This window comes from Aedes aegypti, chromosome 2 (assembly GCF_002204515.2).
Source record: "Aedes aegypti strain LVP_AGWG chromosome 2, AaegL5.0 Primary Assembly, whole genome shotgun sequence".
Lineage (NCBI taxonomy): Eukaryota > Metazoa > Arthropoda > Insecta > Diptera > Culicidae > Aedes > Aedes aegypti.
In genome coordinates, this window is record NC_035108.1 from 58,265,919 (window position 1) to 58,292,281 (window position 26,363).

Consider the following 26,363-nt stretch of genomic DNA (forward strand, 5'->3'; position numbering starts at 1 on the left):
GTGATAGCAAGCCTGCTTCCTGATCGGTAGGTCGGAAGCTCAATTCCCGGTTGAACCATTTTTGAATTTTTCTTTATAATTTAGTTCAATATTTTTACAAAGTACAGCTGTTGACATTACGATAAAATTACACCGTAATCCGTATTTTTTTTAAGTGTGATGAGAGAATCTCATAAAATTCCTGCTGATGGATTCGAGAAGATTTTACCAATGGTTTGAGTGAAAACCGTGAACACTATCATTTTTTTCTTCAATTCCGTGAGTAATTCGCTAAGAAACTCTCCAGAAACTTTTCGAGGATCTCGAAGATCAAACATGCCAGGATTTTTTTTGCGTATATCGCTAGGAAAAATATTAATTTTGTTTTCCGACTTGCACTAAAAATTAGGCTTAAAGCCTTCTATGGACTGAATTACATTATAGTTATTTCATCAGTAATTGTGTAAATTAAGAACTCGTTTTTCTAATATTGAAGATAAAACTCCACTAACTATGAACTCTTGCAAAACAAACGGGGTAAGAAATTCCCCTCATTTACATTTATCAATACTCAAAAAAACACTTATTGAAAAACGGCTTCACGGACCCCCTGTGATGTCTTTACGGCCCCTAGGGGTCCGCGGGCCACCGATTGAGAAACCCTGCGTTAGGCCGAATGTCATTCAGCCGAAGGCCATTAGGCCGAAAGGGTCGTTAGGCCGAAAATGGTCGATAGTTATAATGAACCGCAAGGTCAAAAGGGTAATCAACTCCTAGACAAATTTTTTTCTAGGAATGTGTTTTAAAATTCATTTAGAATTTCTTTAAAATTCCTCAAATATTTCTTTCAGTGTTTATTTTTCAAGATGTGTGCAGTTTTTTTTTCTTAAATGCGTTTAGAAATTGTCTTTATCCTATATCCTATTTATAAAAACATGTGAAAAATTACTTCAGGAATTACTTTTCAACTATTCACAGAACTGACGGATTCCATGTCAAATCGGTCAGTCACAGAACTCGACCATCTTCTATTTGCAGTAAATTTCGCACATGTTTTCGGAATGGTAAAATGTTCAATGAAGAAGTTGTAACGAACCATTGGTACTGCAGGAATTTTTTTTTTTATTATTTTTATGTACCGTTTTGATTCATATTACGGACACTTAAGGCTTCAGTGAAGTACAACTAATCACTACACATATACATTGAATCGTTCTGTACAAAACTTTAGCGTAATCAGGCCTTGCAAATACTTAAATTTCGAATGGTGGGCGAAGATTCGGATTCCACATCTTTAATTCACTTTAATCGATAAAAATGTTTGGCCTCTTCATGATTTTTATTCCGGACACAATCACACTTTCGCTTCATATTCCGGACACTTTGTTTCGAATTCCGGACAGCTCTTGAAAAACACAATCAGAATAATCGACTCATTAATTAAACGCACTAAACCGTAAGAAAAACGTCAAAACTAGTTGAACATTGTAAATTTTCATGGATTGCTATGTAAAACGTTTATAAAAATCATAATTCAAATTGGGAACTTTTTGACGACGCATTTTGAAACATTTCGAGTGAAATCTTTCCCATACACAGTAGAGTGTCCGGAATTTGAAGCTGTCCGGGTTTCGAATCAAAACGGTAAAATTGTGATCCCAGCAAACTTTGTCTTGCCATCAAGTAGGCTGTTGAAAAACGCATCAGATAGTCCCATACAAAATGACAGTTTCGTTCACGCTCGTTTTTCCAACTTCCCCGGTGAATATCCTGGGATTTTTATACACACAAACACGTCGGAACTCTTGATAAACAAAACGAAGAAAGATTAATTCAAATCCGTTGACCCTTTCGTAAGCCATTTCGTGACATACAAACACCATTCCTTTTTTATTTATATAGAAGATAGATTTTTAAATTTTCACCGTAAAATCTTGATAGGAAATAGATGTTTAGGACAGAGCTTTATGATGGATTGGTCGATTTTAAAAATTTTGATTTTTGTCAAAATAAATACGTTCTGTGTACCATCAGAATCTAAGAATCTTGAAATCATTCTAAAGCATTTAAGCCATTTTTTAACTATATCAGGCTCAGTGCAAAAAAATATTAATTAAATAACAAAGTAAGTCATTTTCATTAGTTATTTGCGTTTTTTATCAAGAACAATACGTTTTCGAGGGTATAGGCCATATTTATCTCCACTTACTTATTTTTATTGAAGGAAAATTATCAAATATTTGTATTAATGGAAAATACTTTCACTAAAATCAACTGTTTCAGAGTTTGAATTTTCAAATGCACGCCAAAATTATAGGGCATTTTCAAAAGTTATTTTTGAGTCAAAATTATCTATTTTTCTATGGAAAACACTTATTCTACCATACCGAAAACATGTGCAAAATTTTATCCAACTCTAAGATTATGAAGCACGATTTCTTTTTTTTTTTTTTTTGACTCATTCTGGATGGAATTCTCAATGGATGGAATCAACTTTTAGGCTTCTTACAGAAATAACGAGAAAAAATGGTTCCAACATTTTCGCAGAAGCTTCACCAGAATGTCTCCAGAGATTTCTCAAAGGATTCTTCCATCAATTGGGTCCTAACATTTATTTGATAAAACCTTGTTTTTTTTTTAAATAACACGACATACCGTGTGCTTGCTACTTCTTTGGCAAATTTTCCCGCTGGAATAAAGGCTCTATCTTATTTAACTTTTAATTTTAATTAGTTATTTATTAAAATTAAAAGTTAAATATGATATAAAGTGGATATGATAGAATAGTGAGAATAGTGGATGTGATAGAAAGTGAAAGTGCTCATTGAACACTAAACTGAGAAGCAGGCTCTGTTCCAGTGAGGACATTATGTCAAGAAGTTAAAAATATTTGCAGAACAATGACTGACGTAGGGGAACTGTGGGTAAAATGAACAGGTTTGTGTTTTACGGTAATTATGCTATAAAACTATGCAAAACGTAGCACCATCCTTAATCCTCAGACTAAGAAACTATTTCGACAATTCTAGCGCGATCTAGAACTGTCAAAAGCTGGAAAAATAAACAAAAACAAAGTACGCTTCTCCGTTTTCTCATATGATGTAAATTTTGACTCGTGGAATTTAAGGTTTTTATGAATAAAATCATCAAAAATCTATTGAACTGCGTAGCACATCATATCTTTAAGGTATTTATGATAAGTAGACGGAAATTGAAAGAATTTTTATCTTCCTAATTTTTAGAACAAATGATTTGATTATGTTGATTCTTTGGGGGTAAAATGAACCACACGAGATGGGGGTAATATGAACACCATTGCAGGGTGAATACTCCCGGATTTTATTTCAGATGCCGAGAGTTTTCCGGAGAAAATACAAAGACAGACATCGATAGCCATCCAAATGGTTCCAGATAAACGTTCCATCGATTCCGGAATGTCTTTGAGATATGAATTGTTCATGTACTAGATGTCGAGAATCGTGCCGCAACCCGTTCAATTTAAATGGTGTTCATTTTACCCCCACTGCATGTTCATTTTACCCCCAGTATGTGTTCATATTACCCCCATTGTATGTTCATTTTACCCACATGTTTGAAACATTGGCTCTGTTGAAAGAAATTTTCAAAATTATAATAATGATGATAAAATTCTATTTCCATCACAATATTTCAACTTACTACATTGCATAAACATCCTTCTTCAATTCTGAGCTATTGAAAAAGAATTTGACAGCTTTATAAGCAAGGAAACATGAAAATTGCTTAGGGTGTTCATTTTACCCCCAGTTCCCCTACTTAACCGAAAAGTTTTGCACTGAGTAACATTTTCAATCTAGGGCAGCCACCTGAATGAAATAGGCCAGCACTGGTTGACTTCAAATCAAACCTCACTGGTCCGAACGCAAAGCAATTGTCCGTCGTTGTCGCCGATAAATTTACTCCAGGTGTGTAATAGAACCCGCAACTAATATCTGACAAGATACGTCTAGGTACCCATTTCAGTTTACCTTATACCGACCAAACGACTATTGTACTGGGTAGCAAGCGACAATCTGTTGCGTTAACCACGCTTTGCTCCACTGAAAGCCTTCATCCGTCGTCTTGGTCCTACACTGAAGGAAAATATCGTGATAACTTCAAAAGCATCATCTATGAATTTTGGTCATGTCGTAAGATATCGACATGTAGATATCGATTACTTGTGGCATGCATCCGTCGTAGAGTAAACCTTATGTATTTCAACATCCGATTTCCCTGAGTGTAGTGGATTTTGACACACGTGTGCAAAAAGGTTCCTGCTCGTACGTCGGCTGTTGTCGCCGCCGCCAGCTAGCTAGCCACAACCGCGAAGCAGTATTGTGCCGCGTTGCAGCAATATACTCGTACCCGACCGCATGCATGCGGTCGAACGACAGTCCAATCGTCGCCGCCTTCGCTTTGTTGCGGCCGGTCAAACCAAACCAAATCAAGCGGAAAGTTTAATTAGCAACCTAACGGGTCTGAAATTTTAACACAAAAGCCTTTTACCGGCGGCCATCGTGTCGCGTCGGCTTGATCTCCCAATCCGATTAATCGTTTGTATTATGCGTTTCAATTAGAGTTTAAGGTGTCCTGCGCAATCGTAAATCGCATGCGACGCTCACTCGAGTGAATCGCATTTTTTTCGATTGAAGGTTCCCAAGCAATCCGCTAGGGTCGCCCTTCGTTTTGGATTTCTCTCTCGAGCCTGTTCGAACACGTTGATGTGCGCAATTCATCAAGTGGCCATCACCTGAACGCGCCCTCCTGCCAATGCGCTGGGGTATTGCGCATTCCGAGAAAGAGTCCCATCTCGATTCCCATCGATATCCGGTTACCTGCCTACGTAGCAGGCGACGAACAACGATCACTTGTTGTGTCCCTCTTCTGTCTCGCTTCTGCCTTCCACATATTATCGTGATCCTCCTGACCCTTGATCTTCTTATTACAACATTCCACGCCTCGCATTTCAGCTTTCTTTCCCTTTGCTCATGTTGTTGTTAGCTTTGTTGATTCATAATTAGTTAGCGTCCCTCTCCCGTCGTCCCTATGTTTGTGACCCGAACTTCCAAAAGATCGACCCCGCAAACCATTTTTCGGTGCTTGAATGGGCCTTTTCATTCAATTGCTTTTGAAGTCCTTCTCATTGTTCGGTCGAAAACTTCCCTTCGGCTTCGAGTCGAAATTTTACCTGTTGCTGCGGCGATAATGCGTCCGATGAAGACGCACTAAGGGGTTTTTGGCGAATCTAGCTGGCCAAAAGTCGTTTTTGAAAATTGCTCAGATTTTGAATAGGGTCCCAACAGGGTTTGAAAACCCTGTCCCAGTTTTAGTGCAAAATGCTTAAGTTTAGGCCAAAAACACATGTTTACTCATTTTTTTAATGTTTTTCATTTGTTTAAGTACAAAAAACATTTTTTTTATGTTTTTGTAGATTTTGTCACACCCCTTGGCTTAAACACAAATTTTGAGTGTATTTTGTTTTCCGTGTCCCTTCCGAAATGTCAGATAGGAACAACCCCAGTGTTAAAACTAAAACCCCTGAGGTATTTTTGTCGACTCAGCGAACGTCAAACATGATCTCAAGTGTCAAGGTTCATTTATGGACCCAATTTTTAAATTAAAGTTTAAATGTGACATAGCGGTTATTTAAACGGGAAAAAATTGCTGAAGTAATTGCAGTAACATGCTCTTTCGTGTTATTGATTAAAAACAAGATTTTATTAAACATTTTAGGACCCTATTATTCGCATATTGAATTGAAATAGTTGTGGAGTAATGGCTCACACTCAGTTTCTTCCCGTTCAAGTCTATGCTATGAGCAAACGATCGTTAACTAAAAATTAGAATTGTTGGAGATTCTGCCAGGGGAATTCCGGCTACAAACTTCAACTTCAACGATTCGTTTGCGGGAAGGGCAATCCTAAAAGTTAGACTGGTTGACCCCGAAATTTGCGCATACAAACTTTTAGGACAGACGTCCTTAGCGTGAGATTCCACAAATCATGCATTTAGCATCCACAAATCATGCATTTAGCATCCATCTCCACAATCTCCACAAATCATGCATTTAGCATCCATGCGGCACCATGACCATGACCCCAATTTTGGCACCGACGGCACTGAGTGGAATTCTGGAAATTTCCTCCAGGTTTCTGGAAATGTTCTCATATCACACGGACATCGAACATAAGTCTTGATTTTTCTAAAGCTTCAATATTATTTAGAACACTTTTGTTATAGTAAACTAAATAGTATTCTTGAGAAAGTCCTTTCCGACGAATGCCATATTGGGTTCTCTTCTCCATAATGATTGCTTGGACTGGGGAAAATCATATTATCATATATTTTTGATGAAGATGAAATATACAAGTTACTGTTGTTCTAAATATTTCAAAAATGCGAAAAATGTCTCACTTTTTGACCAGCTAGATCGTTCAAACATCCCTTAGTGCTCCCGCTCTCGGTTCAGGTTCATTTAACCGAGTTATTACCGGTGGTGCGATGCGATGCGATCATTTGCGTCAACCGGTATTGTGTGGAGTAGGTAGTCCTGTGCATTTATATTGTTTGCACAAGTGGTTTTGGCCGTTTGACGACGACGACGGCGATGATGACGGGTTTCCGATTCGGCTTGGGTGTGCAGTTTCTAACCGATGGCCGATGCGTTTCCAGCCACTGCTGGTTGGTTTATTACCTACTTTACGAAACGACAACAATTACCCACTTCAGTAAAAAAAAGTGATACCGAAGGAATTTCCAGTTTTGCTGGCTCAGGATCATGTGACGTGTGTATTGTAGGAAAATGATTGCGTTGCGATTTTTGTAGAACGTGGTTTGGCTGTTTGTTGTTGAAGTTTGTCGAGGTGGATTGTTAATCGAATATCAAGCCATATGAAGTTGATTTTTATTTCTATCTTGACCAGTGCGTTACAACAGGATTGTAACAGATTCTGTTGCTTAGTTAAATTGGTTCAAGTGGCGATCCGTAACCTCACTTTCTACCTGTTCTACGACTCTAAAAAATGACTATTTTGGCAAATTTAGATTATAAATCTAAAAGTTAATTATTGAAATCGTCCTTTCAAACAAATCACCACTCATTACATGCAAATTTGTTGCTGAAATTCAAGAAATTCTAATCGTGGAACAGGTAGATTTGAGGTTAGGGAATCGCCACTGATTGGTTCTTCTAGCAAAATACATCATAGTTTTAGCTCGTTAGTAGTTAAACCAAACATATAGCTCATGTCATTTCTCATGACTGAATTATACCAATTTTTTTTAATTTTCAAATTGCTCTTGCATAAGCAATTTGCACTCTTTCTAACTGGGGCAGAATTCTGAGAAAATTGAGAGAATCTCTCACTTATCGCTTTCTGATCCGCAACGAATCATGAGAACCTGTTTATCATCTGCTGCTACAGGTTTTGATTAGATCGAGGGGATAACAGTGCGTGATAAAACCCACCTAAAAAAGCTCCAAACCTGGGGGACACTATTTCTATCGAATGTTCGGGTAACATAAACACAAATTAGCTGGCAATACTATTCAGGTAGAATTGGAAAAGGAGTTGGAAGCTCAATCACAATACAGTTGATATCACCCAAATATTTTAAGATATGATGATATATACGGAAAAGGAAAAACGGATGGTTCAAGAGCGTGAGTGTGAATATATGAGTTATTGTTAATTATCGTTCAGGCATTTGAACTTTGGACATTTCACACACTGTTGAAAATACAAAAAACTGGCTTGCTATTCGAAAAACAGGGTGTCTACTACCTGGAAAAACCTGGAAAACCTGGAATTATCAGGGAATTTTATTCAACCTGGAAAAAACCTGGAATTCTCAGGGAATTTTAGCCACAATCAGGGAAATTATTTTGAATTAGTAATGCATGGTAAAATATGTCCTTTTTGCGACTCCAGAACTTTTCAACAAAAAAAAAATTCGGCCGCTAAAATGCTACTTTTGATGTGCAGTCATTTAACTATTTTGTCTTTAACATGCCTTTTTATGTAAGGTCTTTTTTTGTCTTAATATGCTTGCTGTGAATCTAGATTAAACATTCTAGAGGCCCCAGAGAAGCCTTCAGAGATTATTACGCGGCTGTTCCACAAGTTCTCTATGATATTTTTCTCAGATCCCGAGGAGTTCTTCAGGAATTCTTGTGATATCTGCAGAGATTCCTTCTGGGATACTCCAGAAACTCTTTCAGGAATGCTACCAGCGATTTCTAAAGTGATGCTTAAAGAAATTTCTTCAAAATTTATTCCAGAAAATCCTAGAGCACTCCAGCGCTACTACCTCCAGTAATTTTCAAAGAGATTACTCTTCAATTATTCCAGGATTTCCTCCAGATATTTTTTTTTTTATTTTCAAAGGTTTTTATAGCGATTTTTCCAGTTGATAGTAACTTGTTACTTCTAGGAAATTTCCCACAGATCCTACAGAAGTTCTTCTATAATAGTTCATTCCAGTGTTTGAAACAAAAAATCGTTTCAACATTTTTCCAAACCTTATAATAGTTCCTACGCTAATTATTTTATTTATTCCAGGCATTTTGAAAAGGATTAGTTTTAAAAAAAATTCTACGATTGCTCTTAGTAACTGCCCCAGAAATCATTCAGGCATTTTGCGATGAAATCTATTATAAACTTTTCCAAGAATTCCTTTATAAATTCAACCAGGTAGTTCTCATTAGGTTTGTCCAAAAAATTATCTCGGCATTTCTCCAGCATTTCATCAAAATATTATTGCTGCGGAACATCTCTCGAAAAAACAAAAAAAAAATCAAAGAACTTTTCTAATATTCATGGATTTTTCACAACTTCCGGAGGTTCTCTAGAAATTCAGAATATTCTCTGTTAGAATCACTATTGATAACGCTTCGATTTATAATAATGGTTCCATGTGATTCCATAGAGAAAAAAATAGTTTCGATTGAAATACCCCAAATGGCTTAAGCTACGTACCCCAAGGGAATCTGGAATAAATCCGGAACCATCCGCATTTCGGTCCATACCATCCGTTTGATCAAAACTAGAATAAAAACTGGACCTTGTCTCCAATTTTCATAAAGATCGGTTGAAATTCACCTGAGTTATGAATTTTTCAATTTGAAAATTTGGTACCGAAATTACCTTGGCCTTTTGGGTGTTAAAGGTTCCTCACTAGTGAATACTACAACAATTATTACAGTTACTATTCCGATCAATCACACATAAATTTCTTCAGATATTCTGTCCGGATTTTTTCTAGGAAAAACTCCAAAAAGAAAGCGATATGAAGTGGGCTTCGTGGCCGTGCGATTAGTGTCGTCAGGCAATGAGCGTATCGTGTCATGGGGTGTGGGTTCGATTCCCGCTGCAGCCATTGAAACTTTTCGTCAGGAATGTTTCTCGGCTGTACCATTGGAGCATGCTTGTCCGTTGTCTAGTGTTAAGTTACAGTCTGTGCAGCTAAATGGCTGAAGACGGTGTCCGTGTCTTTTTTTAAAAAGTGTTAAAGGACATTATTCAGTGATTGGAATGTTTTTTTTTAGTTATTTTAGCAATTAATTAGACAAATCCAAGAAAGAAATTCATCATGAATCCAGGAGTTCTTTTCGAGATCATTGCAGAAATTTATTAGGGGAAACTTAGAGTTCACCCAAGTTTCTTCGGAGATCACTCTAAGATTTCTTTGAAAGTTACACGCGATTTTTTTCAGAATTTTCTCCAAAAAATCTGAAAAAAAATTTACATGTTCTTGGATACAGCCCTTGATGAATGATTGGATAAATTTAAAGTTCTTGGAGAATTAAAAAAATGGTGGACTTCTTGAAGGAATTTTGATTTCTTGAAATGCTCTAAACAGAAATGTTGCAGAATGTCATAGGAAAATCAATGGAAGAATCATTAGATGTACTTCTGGAGAACTTGGAATTGCCTAGAAAAATGAAACAATCTTTTGTTGTTTTTTTTTTATCCTTAGAAAAAATCCAGATTGATTTCATTAAGGTATCTAAAACGAAATCCTTGGAAGAATTACTTAGAAATCACAAATCAAACTCCAGAAGAGATCTTTGGAGTAACATGTGAAAGAAATCTACAGCAAAATAAGCGGTTGTATTTGTCGTAATGTTACGAAGAATTAAAAAAAAATCTAAGAAATATTTTTAAATAAATGTCTGTTCAAATGAAGAATTGAATTCTCAGATCATGGTTTCTGTTAGTCTTTTTTCAGTTTTTTTTAAGTTAGAGGTCTTTAAAGTTGTTATTTTCAGGGTCGGTCATAGTCATTTAAAAGTATTCAAAACGACCTCCAGAGAAATTTCCTGGGTACGTCGCTGATCCTTGAATCTGAATCACGTTTTGAAGGAACGGCTATTTTTTCCTCAGTTTGATTAGTGTTTTCTTCATATCTTACTTTGATGATCGAAGGCACTTTCAAATCATTTGATGAGCATTCTTGGATCTCATGGAAATTAAAACGAAATCACTAATTACAATCAATCATTTATGTATTTTGGCGATTGGCTTGAACCTGGAATTATTTTTTGAAGCTTGGAAAAACCTGGAAATATCAGGGAATTTAATTAAATGAGTAGACACCCTGAAAAAACACTTTGTTGTCAGATTGAATTTTTGAATGGCCGCTAGGAATTTCATCCAAATTATTTTGAATTTTATTCATCATCTGAGAACGCGAAAAAAAAACTAATTTCGATTATATTGACCACGCTTCATTATTGAAACTCTCGGAATAGTTTTATTTATTTCTTTATTGAGTTTATAATATGTATACTTTACAATTTATGGACCCAACCAAAACATAATTTCTTTGAAAGGGTCTTTAGATATTCTAGGCCAGTGGTTCTCAACCTTTTCGGAGCCGCGACCCTCTTTAAACCTTTACAAAAGTCTCGCGGACCCCTTAGTATGAATGTCCCTTAAATCAATGTTTATGGAAATACCGAATCTCTGAAAATAATTTACCCTTCTGGTCGTCATACGGTTGACCATCGCCAGAAGCACCACGCTGTTGCTGAGAACGAAAATCGAGGTTTGGTCAACTGTGTTTTACAAAATACACAATGCGAATATTGAAGTGTTATTTGATGTCCTGGGCAGGCATGTCAAATCATGTCTGTAATCCACACCTAGTATGTTATCCGATAATACAACAAGGAACTTCCTTAAAGGATCTTGACAAAATTCAACAATTCAAATATGAACAATAGAAAGTCGCATTTATGTACGGTTCAGAATAAAGTAAAGAACTTAGTCATTTCCCGAATCCACTTTGACTGGAGGAATTTTCTTGGCAGAATTGTCTGAAACTTAGTAATAAGAAGCGCTTGAAAACAACGAATATTTTGACCAAATATGAGCCCAGCAGTTCAAAAAAAAACCTTGCCGAAGTGAATCCGAAGTGCAAAGAATAAAATACTTCACATGCAAACATTCCTAATTCCGCTAAAAAATCGTCGAAAATACTCCCAGGAGTTAATTACAGATTTCGTGGGTTCCTTAGAATCCAACTATCTTCCGTTGAGAGAATTAGCAAAAAAATCGACAGGAAATTTCCGAAAACCTTGGATATCTTCAGGAGGCTGACAAAATCAACCAAGGATTAAGTCACAATTATTCCAGAAATTTCCTATGGATACCTCCAGGAATATCATTGTTTTTAATTTTCAAGATGTCACTGAATAGAATTTCAATGGATGTTGAGTAATTACAGCTAACTGGCAGGATCGCATTGAAGGTATTTTCACAGTTGAAAGAAACAAAATAGGTTTCAAATTAAAAAAAAAACTTCACTGATAAAAAAATTTGCAACTCGGTTATAATGTTCTCTTGAAACCAAATTGGATTCACAAGTCCTCACATTTATTCACAAATCAGGAGAAACGACACGTGCTCTCAATGCCTTCGCGGACCCCCTGAGGACTCTTCACGGCCTCCTAGGGTCCGCGGACCACTGGTTGAGAACCACTGTTCTAGGCTGTATAGATATTTTAATTTACATCACCAGTATCTTGCTTAAATTCAGTTTTCTAACTATCACAATTCTACCTAGATTCATAATCTGGTAGGAGTTTTCTCTGTTATCTTTGTCCAATAGCTATTTTTGAGAAGCTTTCGTTAGCACTTATACAAAATTCATGCGTTTTGGTAATTTTTATCTGTTTTCAAAGATTTATTTTGTTGACAATTATGACAACATCAATGGATAGTGTTGGAAAATACAAAACTAACAATCGTTCGTTTGAGGAAAATTTAAATTTTTGAACGCATTGCCAAAATCTAACGGACCCTCTAAGTGATACCTTCATAAAGTTATGTTCGTTGAAGTGATTACTGTAGGAATTTGTAATCGAAGAATTTCTGGAGAAATAATCTCTGGAGCAAGCCTCGGAAAAAAAATTCTGTAGGTTTTCCATGAATTATCATTAGTAGAATTCTTGTGGACTTTGTGAGGATGAACCTTTAGAGAAGTCTCTGCATTTTTCAGGAAACTCTTGGACCCAAGAGATATTCGTGAAGAAATCCCACGAAAATCTTGGAAAAAATTAAATAAATCCTTTCAAGGATAAACTGCTGGGAAAATTCCGAAAAATGTGATAACTTTTGTTTCAACATCATAATCATCACCATCATCATCATCATCATTCCTCATTTCTCACTCTTCATTCCTCATTCCTAACTCCTCATTCTTCACTCCCCATTTTCTATTTCTTACTACTCATTTCTCATTCCTTACTTCTTAATCCTCACTCCTCATTGCTCATTAACCCATTCCTGTTCACTGCTCAATCCTCACCCTCACTCTTCATTCCTCATTCCTCACTCCCCATTCCTCATTCCATGCTCCTCATTTCTCATTCCTAACTCCTTCCTCACTCCTCATTCCTCATTCCTTACTCCTTATTCTTCATTCCTCACTCTTCACAACTCACTCCTTATTCAGCAATCCTCATTCCTCACTGCTAATCAGGAATTTCGTCAAAGAAAAAGTAGATGGGATATTAATGTGGGAAGAGATTAACGTAACGTTGTTGATGGAGCATCTGGAATAATGTAAGGAACGGGCGTATTTTCTTAAGTTTTATGATATTAATATAAATCAATCCCAAATATCTTGAAGCGGTAACATATAGGAAGATCATTGATATTAGAATTTTGAATTGTTTTTGGATAAAAAATCATATTGCAGCATCAAAACGCCTTTTCTATAACCAGAAATTGAATTTTCAGAAATACACCAAAAGTTGCCCTTAGAAAAAAAAATTTTATTTTAAATTGCACCATGTTGAAACTGTCCTTAAAACATGGGATATTAATGTGGAAAGAGATAAACGTAACATTGTTGGTGGAGCATCTGGAGTAACTTATGAAACGGGCGTATTTTCTTAAGTTTTATGATATTAATATAATTGAATCTTAAATATCTAGAAAACGGCTAGTTTTAGGAAGATCATTGTTAACAGCATTTTAAATTGTTTTTGGATGAAGAATCATATTACAGCATCAAAACGTCTTTTCTACGGCCAGAAATTGAATTTTCAGAAATGCACCAAAAGTTGCTCTTAGAAAAACTTTTTTATTTTAGATTGCACCATGTTGAAACTGTGCTTAAAACATCTGGTTTTACATTGAAATTTTACAGAAAAAATTTGAAAAAAAAAATCGAAGATAACTATTTTTTGCAATTTGTGTTTTAAGGTTTAATTTCAATTTTTTCATGAAAATAAAAGTATTTTTTTTTTCAGTGTATATTTTTTTTACAAAACCTATTTGATGGCCTACCATCCCTCCTCAGACACTATTTCTCTATAACAAACGGTTTCCGAGGTACATTTTTTTTTTAAATGGTGGTGCCAAAAATACATACGCTCTTATCAGAAGCTACTCTCGATTCTAAACGATCCCCAATTATATGAGATAATTTTCGTCTCATATACTTAATATATCTGCGCAGTTTCATCCAAATCGGAATGGTACATGTCAGATTTCAGCATTTTATGGACGATTTCGCGTGGAACCGCTCATACGTTCTTAAAATATCTACATTTCAAATGAATGTATCGAATTAAGGAAACGAATTATTCAAAACAAGTTTCTGACAAACTCTTGGTATTTCTTGGTTGCTATTCATAATCTTCTCTGGCTTATCTTCCGAAGGAGTTTAGAAGAGGTTCTTTCAGAAAGCAGGTCCAGAGTTATGGGGCCTAAACGCAAATGGGTGAAAGTAAAATTTTGGTCGGTTTTGTGTTAAGTATGCCAAATAAAATCTACAGTTTCCAAGCTTTCCGATGGTATTCCGTTCATCAGAGAAAATAACATAATTCCTAGAAGATTTTCTTTTTTTTTTCTATAACTGCAGATTGCTGCAAAAAGTTTACTAGTTAGCAGTGATGGAAAGTGGCGAACGCTTCATCTGAACTGGAACAAAAACAAAACCAAACGCTCCCGAGCGTCAGAGCACTGGCTTACTCGCATCTGTCGACTCCCGAGTAACTGAAGCTAAAAGTGATTCGCGAACGTGATCGGAGCTGCTCAGAGTCAAATTGTGCTTTTGGGAAAAAAGCTGCTTACCCTCCGAGATTTATGGTTTTCAAGGGCTTTTGACTACAAACTAGTAGTTTACTGTCGATATGATGGTTATACAATTAATTTGTCTGTCAAAACCATAATAAATCACACCTTGCTCGGTTACTCGCGAGTAAACGCTCGCGAGTTTGTTGCTATTTCTTTTGACATGTTCTCCCGAGCAGACGGGTGCGGGCTTACTCACACCTAGCCAGATCCCGAGTCTGTGATGTTTGTTATGCGTTGGTATACACTCGTGAGCTGCTTCGTGATGCGAACTTTTCCAGCACTGCTAGTTAGTTATTCAGCAGGTCCATCAGATATTGGTCCGGGTTTTCAAATTTATTCAAATATTTCTGACAGAAACTTCAACCCAAAAATGCTTTCTAAGTTTTGCCAGAATCTTTTCCAAAACTTCTCTCAGATTTTTTTGTATTTTCGTTGGAAATGTCTACGAAATATTTACCTGAATGCTTCCAGAAAGTAACCTAGGAATCCTTATCCTTCTTGACACATTTGATTTCCAAATATTTGTCTTTATAATCAATTTTTTTTTTTTGCTGTTTGTGTTTGAAAAATTTACCCAGCGTCAAATTTCATTATAATCAGATCACGAAAATAGTGGTTTTCATCAAAATTTATTAATATATTCCGGTCATAAAATTCATCCCAAAGTCGTTTTCTCAGTTTAACTAACCCTGAAGAAGAAGTTTTTCACAAAATTGTAAGCCTTTTTTGTTTGTATACGGAATAAGCACCTGAATTTTTCCAGAAAGTTAGCCAGTAGTCTTTATCTTTCTTGACACTTTGATTTCCAAATCACACTATATTTGTCTTTTTAATAATAAATAATTATTTCTTGCTGTTTTTGAAAAGCTAACCCAACTTTAAATTTTATTTATGACTTTAGTGACCAGTTTTCTGAAAAAAAGTGACTTTGGTGACTGAAAAGCCGCCAACCTAAGTCCACAACCAGTTTTAAGGCTTAACGCCGATAAGTAAAAATCATTTTTTGCAAAATTACAGGTAATCAATGCGTTTGCAAGCAGTTATTTGCTACGTGCTACTGCAGTGTGCTGTTGGCATTTTAATCAGGAAACTGATAAATCTCAAAATGGATATTTTTAGAGAAAATTGATTACGCCTTCACCATAGTTTGGTCGTTATTTTGTATGGTTGTTTACGTTTTAGAACCAGCGCTACGTTGGGGTAGCAATGAACAGCCGCCAGTACCTTCCTTGCTGCAAACGCATTATGCACTTTAGGATGGAACACTACAACAGCATTTAGAAAGCATTGTCAAAATAGTATAATCATAGCGTACATTTCGACAATTTTGCAGACCTCAACGAATGTTCAATGGGTGGAGTTCGATATGACGTAGTTTTAAGCTCAGAGAAGTCGAGAACAGGATGGGTGTACTAATTATGACAATACTGGTTTCCTATTTCAAAAGGTTTTGTATGTTTTGGCAGTTATATATTAGATATATCTTAATGTTAAAACATTCTAAAAGATTCAAAATGAGAACGTTATCGAAGTTTTACATATGGCCAAATAGGGAACCACTATGGCCATAACAGGTACGCTTTCTCTTTTACCAAAACGAAAAGATACTGACTTACCGGGAAGAGAATTAAGATATTGGCAGCCTTTGATGGGTCGTACATAGTTTTTTTAGTTCGTTAGTACGTGGCTAGCCACGTTGGGTAAGCTAGCTTAGTTATAATCCTGTTCAGTACTCTGTGAAAATTGTAAATTGTAAAATACATCAAAATCCTGCCTTGGATTTTGTTAGAATGAAGTCTAGGATTTTAATAATATTTTAAAATATATTCTAATATTATTAAAAGCATTCTCAGAGTTCGATAAAAAAAATCTCAAACAAACTCTTTTCATCTAATCTGATAATATCTAAGAATTCTGTCCAAAGTTCAGAAAGAACCATGCTCTGAATCTTGCTCAAGATTTTCTTTTAAAATTGTTGTCTGTAAGAATTGTGTATAGAATTCAGTCAAAATCTTGCACAGAAATCCTGTTCTGTATCTTTGAGAAACCTACCGAAGAATATGTTGCGGATTTAATGGTTATCCTAAGAATCTGGGGATTTCTAATAACGATTTTGTTTTAATTTCCATGAAAATCTTGTTAAGGATTCTATAAGAATCTTCTTCTTCTTCTTTCTGGCGTTACGTCCCAACTGGGACAAAGCCTGTTTCTCAGATTAGTGTTCTTATGAGCACTTCCACAGTTATTAACTGAGAGCTTTCTTTGCCGATTGACCATTTTTGCATGTGTATATCGTGTGGCAGGTACGAAGATACTCTATGCCCTGGGAATCGAGAAAATTTCCTCTACGAAAAGATCCTCGACCAGCGGGATTCAAACCCACGACCTCCAGCATGGTCATGCTGAATAGCTGCGCGTTTACCTCTACGGCTATCTGGGCCCCCATTCTATAAGAATCCTAAACTTAACGTTTTTGTTAAAACTTTTCTTCAAGTTTGATAGAAATTCAGTTGTGTCTATAAAATATTGAAGAAAGTCATAGGACATTGTTGTTTTTCTATAATTTCAAAGCTATTATTGAAATATTTACCTACAGTCAGGTTTTCTATTAGACGCTCCCACCCACTTTACGCCCAACAAAATTTCTCAGCTGTCGTTCATTCGATTCAAATGAGATTCTTTAGGTAATGAGTTCATATTATGCCTTAGCCATCAACGAAAACACAGTTGTATTTCATTGAAAACCGCTGAGAAATGGCGGTGTCTAATAGGAGACTTGACTGTATATCTCATGATTGATACGTGTATGACAAATGGTTGACCTTCAAAAAGTGTGCTTAGAATCAAGAAGCTCATTAATTATGAGTTATTCATCCAGTAAACTTCGATGAATCAAATATATAATGTACAAAGTTATAGACTGAAATATTAGCTAAAAATTAAATCAAGATTGTAGATTTGGTATGTTTTAACTAGAAATCGATAGAATATTCAACGGGCAAAAAAATGTGTGAATGTGAAAAATCTCGAACCTCTCGAACAAAATGTAGCCGCGGGGCGTACGTTGGACAGCCTTTAGGGTAACGGTCGTATTTTCGACCCCCTAAGGAAGTGATTTTAGTTTACTGTCCCAATTAATTAATTGCACAGCGCAACCCAGTCAAAGAACATGCCAAAATGTAGAGATAAACTTCCTCTACGAGATAAAAATGCCCATACGGTCATGCAGGATCCAAAAAAGCTCGAAAATAATTGAATTGTGAAGCACTGTTTTTCATTATTTTGGACACTCGAGGAGACGTAGCAGGCTTTGCCGCGAACGGTCGTGTTTAATATTGCTCCGCGTGCTTTTATTCGTGCTCCCGTTTTTCGTGATTCCGCCGATATTGGCTAACGCTACACCATCCGGAATTTGGATTGAGAGTGGATTATAGAAAGCCGATGGAGTTTCACGTTAAAATTCGTGTTTTTAGTAACGTTTCGCGACCTTTTGCAACTAGATAGTGAATTTATTCCTGCGAAAAGTGTATCCGAAATTGTGAATATGGTTCTACCGCCACCTAGAGTGTTGAATCGCGTTTGAAAAATGTCGGCAATAGATCGCAGAGCCTCTTCCTGGCAAATGTAGCAAATTAGAAGGAACAAAACCCGCGTTCATTGATTTGGTTTGTTGGAGAATTATGCGTTAATGTGAATCGAAAAAGAAACGTAGTGCAATACTAGCCATTGGAAAAAAAAATGGTTTGAGTGTGGTGGACAGACGAACGAATACGTGGCAAAGGCGAAAGGGGAAGAAGACGATCCCAGAGCTGGTAGAGTCGAAGGTTACCATGGTGACGGCAATGTTGCCTTAGATGGTTTTCGGTGAGATTGTTCTGATAATGATTCTTACTAAATAAACTAAATACGTGCCAGTTTTGAAGAAATATCTTAAAACTGGAAGTGTGTTTGCATTACAATTATCCATTTGATAACGGTAATGCATGCATGCGGGGCTTATTGTTAGAGAAGGTGACTTCTGAATGGACGTGTCCCTCCAGCCATTCTGCAATGGGTCACTGGATCTGCAATAGAGCTATCACCTTCTAACTCATGGACTAAAGCTTTCTGCAAAACCATCGCAGAAAGATTTTTTCCATAATATCACTGCCGGACAGTGGGTGTTAGTTGGATCACATACACACACACACACACACATCTATACATTTTGGACCCTCAAAGTATATATTTTGGACACCCGGCATTTTTTATCGTTTGGCGACAAACTCCACGACACTGGTTGTATGATATGTTTGCTCATAGTCTATCCAATCGATTGACAATGGAAATCCGAAGAAATTCTACGCTTTTAGTTCAGAAATTTGAAAAAAAGTTTTTGTTTACATTTGAAAAATTTCTGACAGCTTCAATTTCTGTGTGTAACGTGTTGTAACGGTTGCATGGATGAAGCAAACGGTTGATGCAAGTGTATAATAGTTCTATCTTTCCAAATGGCATGCGAATTGTGTTGGTCTTTCGATTTAAACTGGAAAATTTGCAGGAAAATGGCCCAGGGGGTGCAAAATATATTGGTTACCCTATCTAACCAACAGTGGCGCGGGAAGTGGATAGGACAGGTAGGACATGTACTTCGCCCGAAAATACCTGGGTAGTACAGTCAAAGGATTGTCCTACCCTGATTCATAAAAAATAACAAGATCAGCAAAAAGCTTGAAAAAAGATTTAAACCACCTGTCATCTGTCTTATCTTCTACACAAACTCGATCAACGTCGTACTTATTATTATGGAGGATGGAAGACATGATAAGATATTTCATTGTATTCCCATGCCTAGTAAAGTGTGATATTGTTTGTACATGACCCCCAAAAGTTCTGACTCGAGAGAAGAAGAATTGAGAATAGTGAAAATAGTGAAAATCTTGGGAAACTAACTGTAATAATTGCTACAAGAAACTTCTTTAACTATTAGCAAAACAAATGGAGCATTCCTCTATAGCATTTCTGAATGATCAATGGATAGTTTCTTAAATATATCTACGGCCAACTCTGTATATATTCTGAGCCAAATTGAATTTAAATTGAATTACTTTTTATTTAAGGGATTTTGTGCCGTAGGCAGGTTCATTCCCAAGTCTGAGCCAAATTGCTGTGAACATTCCTGGAAGTTTTTTTTTTTTTTTTAATTTCTTTATTAGTATCATTCCAAACATTACATTCATTTCTTATATCTAGGTGTTCTGTGTTATTTGACAACACTATCATCCTAATTTGGTAAAACAAATTTAAGATTTAATTAACATTTTGTTAACAACATATTACATTTCATTTGCCGTAGCAGTTCAGTTTTTTTACAGGTGAGTTGATTTCACCTGCTTATAAGAGAAAAAAAAAAACGTTTTAAATATACTTAACCTAACTTAACCTAAACATATAACGCATTAATCGTGGCAATAGAAGATTGTAACGATTTTTGCCTGAAATTATTAATGATTGTATTTGACATTTGTTCCAATGTTTCAACATTGGATATTCTATGTAACTCATTGGTACTATACCAGGGAGGAAGCCTCAGAATCATTTTCAAAATTTTATTTTGAATTCTCTGCAGAGCTTTCTTCCTGGTATTACAACAGCTTGTCCATATTGGTACAGCATACAACATGGCTGGCCTGAAAATTTGTTTGAATATCAAAAGCTTGTTCTTAAGACAAAGTTTTGATTTTCTATTAATAAGGGGATAGAGACATTTTACAAATTTATTACATTTGGCTTGAATGCCCTCAATGTGATTTTTGAAAGTTAAATTCTTATCTAGCATGAGCCCTAGATACTTAACTTCATCTGACCAATTTATTGGAACCCCTCTCATCGTGACAACATGTCTACTTGAAGGTTTCAAATAAAGAGCTTTTGGTTTATGTGGGAATATTATTAGTTGAGTTTTGGAAGCATTAGGAGAAATCTTCCATTTTTGCAAGTATGAAGAAAAAATATCCAAACTTTTTTGCAATCGACTACAGATGACACGCAGGCTTCGTCCTTTGGCGGAGAGGCCTGTGTCATCCGCAAATAAAGATTTTTGACATCCTTGAGGTAACTCAGGTAAGTCAGATGTGAAAATATTGTATAATATTGGTCCCAAAATGCTGCCTTGAGGAACACCAGCTCTTACAGGAAGTCTTTCAGATCTGGAGTTTTGATAATTAACCTGAAGTGTACGATTTGACAGATAACTTTGGATTATTCTAACAATGAATGTTGGAAAATTAAAGTTTTTTAATTTTACAATCAAACCTTCATGCCAAACACTGTCGAATGCTTTTTCTATGTCTAGAAGAGACATTCCTGGAAGTAATTCTTGAGAAGATTCTGGAGCATCTATAGAGAGTTATTAGAAGACTATTGAAGCATCTTTGGATGAAGTAATGGAATAATCCAATGGACCAATGCACGAGTTCACTGATTTGACGTTTGAGCGGTGCCGAATTCACTGGTTGCCATGGTCCCATAAATAACACGGCACCGCTAAAACGTCAAATAATGAACCCGTGCATAGGTCCATACCAGTTGCATCGTGTAATGCTCAGCACGAGTGTGATGGTGCTAGTGATTTCTGACCGTGCAATCACTTTTGATATAATCTATCAAAGCATTGCTGAATTTCTTGACGATTTCCAGACTAACTCCTATAGAACTTCCACAGCACACTGTCACGTTCTTGGCTGATTCAGAATTGACATATAAATTTCTGGAAGTAGTTCTCATTTAATTGCTTTAAAATTATTTGATCAAATTCCTGCAGATATTTTGTGGCATCATACATAAAAATATTTAGAGCAGATTATGGAGTTTCTCCACGTTGAAACATATTAAGAGCATTTTCAGTTCTTCCTGAAAACAAGCGATTAGTCGGGTCACTTCGGTGCGAAGAAAAAAAAAACTACACATATTCACAGAATTTTGACAGTTCTTCCATTTGTTATCTAAAATCAAATGAGGCTATAGAAACTACCTCACTGGTTAGGCAAAGACAGTCTATTTTTGTCAAATTTGTTTTTAAAAGGAGATAATATAAAGGATGTTTATATGAATGATAACAAAAATGTATCCAATGAAAAAATAGTAGTTTCTTTTTAGAGGCTTGGTCTCTATTTTTATGCAAGTCTCTTAAAAGTCTCTACTCTTAAGGGATACTAATTTTAACCAAAATAGTCTCTAAAGTCTCTCTTTTTCCTTATTCTGTTTGCATTGAATACTGATGCAAAATTGTACAGGCTCTTAAGAAACTTTTAAAGACAATGACGGGTTCAACAGGCTCTTCAAGAATTTCGTCACAGATTCCCCGCGGAAAAGCTTCAGGAATTACTATAGTGGTTTTATTTCTTCCACAGGGATCTTTCCAGAAATTCTTCTAGAGATTTCTCTACCATTTCTTTCCCCTCGATTTTTCAAAGGATGCTTGGGTATTTCCTTGAGTATTACCTTGTTCTTTTTTTTTGCAAAGCTATCCTAGAATTTTCTCCAGATATTTTTCACTATTCCATCAAACAAATCCTTCAGTTGTTACTCTAGGAGATCTTCCCAAGATTTCTACAGAATTTCTTCCGAGGAAATCTAAAAAGGATTATTCCAGAGTTAAAAAAAATAGCCTGAGGGTTTTGTTTTTCAAGAAACTCTGCAAGAATTTCTCCTTTTGTTCATGTGAATTTCTTCAAGAATGCATCCACGTTTCCTCCCCGAAATCCAAAATTTCTTAACGGGTTCTTTGAACATTTTTTTTTTATTTATTAATTTTTCCAGCATTTCATATATGTATTACTCCTGAAGTTTTACCAAACATTTCCTACTAAGTTTTACAAAAAATTCCCATGCATTCTTCAAAAGTTTATTTAAGTTTTTACACCAGTTTATACTACAACAATTTTTCCAATAATTCCTCGGAACATTCCACAAATTTCTATAGAGCTTCTGTCAAAGTTTTTCGAGAAATTTCTTTACAAAATCCTGCGAAATACTATCTCGAGATCTTCGGAATTTTCTGGGAAAATTGGAGGAGAAATTTCTTGGTAAATAATATCTAAATGCACGCAATGTTACAAGCAATTCTCAAAAAAATCTTACATCTTAGAAAAATGTCTGCTTTGATGCAATGAAGAGTGAGAGTTCTTTTGTTTCCTGACTCCTATTAGATTTCATTTTGTTCTCTTGGTTTTTTTTCGGTCTCTTTTTGGTTCCTTTCGAGTCTCTTATTTTGTGGCAAGTCGTCTTTAATTTCATATTTTTAATGCAATTGTGTGCAATTTATTAATTGTGATAATGGCATGAAAATGAGAGGTTAGAAGCAAAGGGGTGTCAGTGATAAAAATCTAGTTTTGTGATAATATACTTTGAGCAATTTTTTATTCTGTACAAATTGTATGGGAGTCAAAAAACAAGCGAGTCTTCTAAGAATTATATAATTATTTTCTGTTGAGCATAAAAGCCACCTTAAAAATCGTTAGAACGCTTAGAAACAGTAGAATTTTCTCAACTCAACTCAACTCAAAACTGACCAAAATGTCACCACACCGTTTTGTGTTCGACCCTCTAAAATATAGTAACTTTCCATTCCCAGCCCAGGGTTAAATTTTTTTTAGCTCCACTGTGCACAAAAAAAGTTGCCAACGTTTGTCCTACCCACGGTTTCGAACGTGGACGCGCCTCTGCTAACCAATGATCGTGAAGCTTTCCCTGTCTTGTGTTAATGACCCGCGTGAAAACAGTCACTATCAATTTGCTGTCTAGGATTCCATAAAATCCAATTTTTTTCTGGACTTCCGTGGACATAAAGTTCTTGCCGACGTTTGTCCTACCCATGATTTTGAATGTGGACGCGACTCTGATTTTATTAGGATTGGGATTGACTTAAGGTCACACGCCGCGGCGATGTGTTGGGACACAGAAGACAAAGGGAACGCTACTAATGTCATTATGTATTCGGTAATTTGTTAACTTGTGTAATTGTCGATTATTATTCATTAGTCGTAACTAATGCTTCTAAATTATTATCATTGGCAGTCATTGGTCAATATGATGTTCATCAACCCAAAATTTAGTACTACAGATCAACTGTTCTCTCGGTACTTACTTCAAATAGTAGATCCTGCCGTCCTGTGTCTTGGCCTGCTCCCATCCGGGTGGCAGTTCCCCATAGTGGGCATGCTGATTGGACACGTCGTACGAGCGTCCCCGGCTGTGCAAAATGGCCTGTCTGGTGAGACTTTGCTGCTGTGCCTGTTGCTGTGCTTGCTGTTGTTGGACGGCTGCTGAAGGCCCATCTCCACCACTACCACCACCCGCCACATTACCCGGCTGTGACTTATTGCTATTTACATTGCTACTATTGTTGGCCGACTGTTGTTGCTGCTGCTGATTGGCAGCGTTTATGCTGGCGACCAAACCGGCCGGAATCTTACCCAACGAAGCCGGACTACTGTGAGCTCGGCTGTGATGGATGGGTAGGCCATTTGGACCAGTGGTAACCCCACCCAGTATGGTCGTCCCGGATCCAAAAGCCGAATCAGCCGAATTTTCACGTGAATGCGATACCGAGGGCGATTTGGATCCGGAGGACGGCGGTTTGAAGAACGAATCGGGCAACTTTCGCATACGCAACGGAATCTGCAGCGGAAGTCTGTTGCTGAGCGTTTTGTCGAACAGCTCGTTCAGCTTATCGTTCGAGTCTTTGGCCACCAGAAGGATCAGGTTTTCCTTCTTCCGGGCCCCATCGTTCTCGTCTGAGGTGTTGCTGGCCGCGCTGGTGTTATTGCTGGGGCTACCGTTGAACGCCATCTTGTGATTGTGGAGTGCCGTAGTGTTGTGTGTGGTGTTGTCGCTCTTCTGATGGGAGCAGTAGGTGCTGCCCTGCCGTCGTGTGCAGTTATTTTGCTTTTGCTCTTTTCAATGCTCGTGTGGGGACACAGGGCGGTGAGACACGGAGAGAACGCTTTGCGCAGCAGCACACGCGAGAGAATGTGTGTTTGCGGGCGAACGATGCGCGCACGTCTCTGTTTCTTGTTGTACTTGCTTGTTGTTGTTGCTGGTTTTTGCTCCACACAACGTCTCTTGATATTCTCGAGCTGCGCGCGTATGTCTGCTGCTCCGTCTTTTTAACTTTACTTAAGCGATAAAATTAGCTTTTCTTAATATTGCTTCCTTTATTTCTTGTTCTCCCGACTTTCGTCAACTGTGGCGCTGGCGAATAACCCGTGTGTCTCGTCGGCGGTTTGCGTCGTCTGCGTTTGTGTGTATAAAACAGTCTTCTTGTTGTTCTTTACAGTCGTGGTAGTGGTCTCCGTTCGCGTTACACATCAACCAGCTTAGCTTGCAGTATTTAATTTTTAAATTTATACCCCGCTCCTATCGCTGCGCAGCCAACGTCGTCGTAAATGTGTATCACAACTTCTGGGATTTATATCCACGCTATAGAAAGGCACTTGATTTTCCCTAGACCGTGTGCTCCACGACGCACACCACTCTATCAATTATTTATATTTTCCAAATTTGGCTTAGGCCGCATTCAAAATACGCAATTTTCCTTCACTTGAATCACTGCGACACGAATCGATCACTACCGAGCAAAATGAACTGCACTCACTGTACTATACCATTGCATTATGTTACGCAGCACTGAACAATCATTAATTGAGCAAAAATTCCTTCTTCACTTCTTCTCCCTTCCACTTGATTCGACTTAACTCTCAATTATGGCAAATTTCCTGCTTTTTCTCCACACACTTCTTTTTGCGCAGAGTGCACACAATACAACAACTCGTTTCCTCTTTGTTGCTTCGCCTGTTGCATACACTTATCCTCCTTTCCTTCTCTTCCTTCTTCGCTCTAATGTTTTCTCTGTTTTCAATCACTGCTCCACACTACTTCTCTCCGATTCCCCTTCGCGGCTGCCCTTCTCTTGCATGCGCCCTGCGAGATTTGTACTTCAACTTCCACTGACCTCCGACGGAAAAGTGTGATCGCACAGAAAATTCTATCCAACGCGATTCTACCTTCTCTAAAGAGGTTCTTGCGCGTGACGATCACGACGAACGAGCACTAACTATCCCGAAACCACTCTTGGAACCTATTCACGAAGAAAGTTCCGCACCCTCTCTTCAATATCTCTGTGGAGCACTGCCTCACAAAACGATGACTGCGCCGTTCAGAACCGACGAAAGCCAAATAAAAAGGAAACAGTCGAGCAACCTCAACCTGCGCTCTCTCCTTCCCTCTCGTCCTCCCTAGTCTGTCTGTCTAACTGACCGACCGTCAGTATATCAGCACTTGCTCTTCCTCAATCCCTGCCGTCCCGTCATAAACGTATACGGGATAAAGATGCACACACTAAATAGAAAAACACCAGAAAAAAACCCCGAACTCACTCGAAACGGAACGCAGACTCTTCCTTTCTCTTTCCTTCTCTCTCTGTGCTGTGCTGTGCTATGCTCTATGGAGTCCACTTTTACAGGGAAGAGCAGGATCGGGATCCGACCATACTCAACGACTGATTCTACTTGACTAATTACTCGACTGCACATTGGATTGTGTTGTGGTACCCCGTTTGCGTGTACGGACCGAGTCAAGTCACTTGGATACCTCTCTCTATCATTCGCTCTCTCGCTGAGCTCATTGATCTCGCATCGGCCAGCCATTGAGAATTTGTACCGTTTGCTCATTCTCGCGGGCACCTCAGCCCGTCGACAACGTTTAGTGCAGAGAGTGGTGCTGTGACGGTAC

At 37.3% G+C, this 26,363-nt stretch overlaps 1 protein-coding gene across 2 annotated transcripts in view; it reads right to left on the minus strand.

The window, feature by feature from the left end:
* Positions 1 to 26,161, minus strand: part of LOC5579146 (transcriptional coactivator yorkie) — a 171,081-nt gene extending 144,920 nt beyond the window's left edge. Inside the window, exon 1 of one of the 2 annotated variants that reach the window (XM_001664191.2) lies at positions 23,719 to 26,161. In XM_001664191.2, coding sequence (XP_001664241.2) covers positions 23,719 to 24,422 — 704 coding nt within the window. In that variant the 5' untranslated portion in view covers positions 24,423 to 26,161. The remainder of the gene's footprint in view (positions 1 to 23,718) is intronic. The other variant, XM_021840922.1, reaches the window with a different exon arrangement.
* Between the last annotated feature and the right edge of the window lie 202 nt (positions 26,162 to 26,363).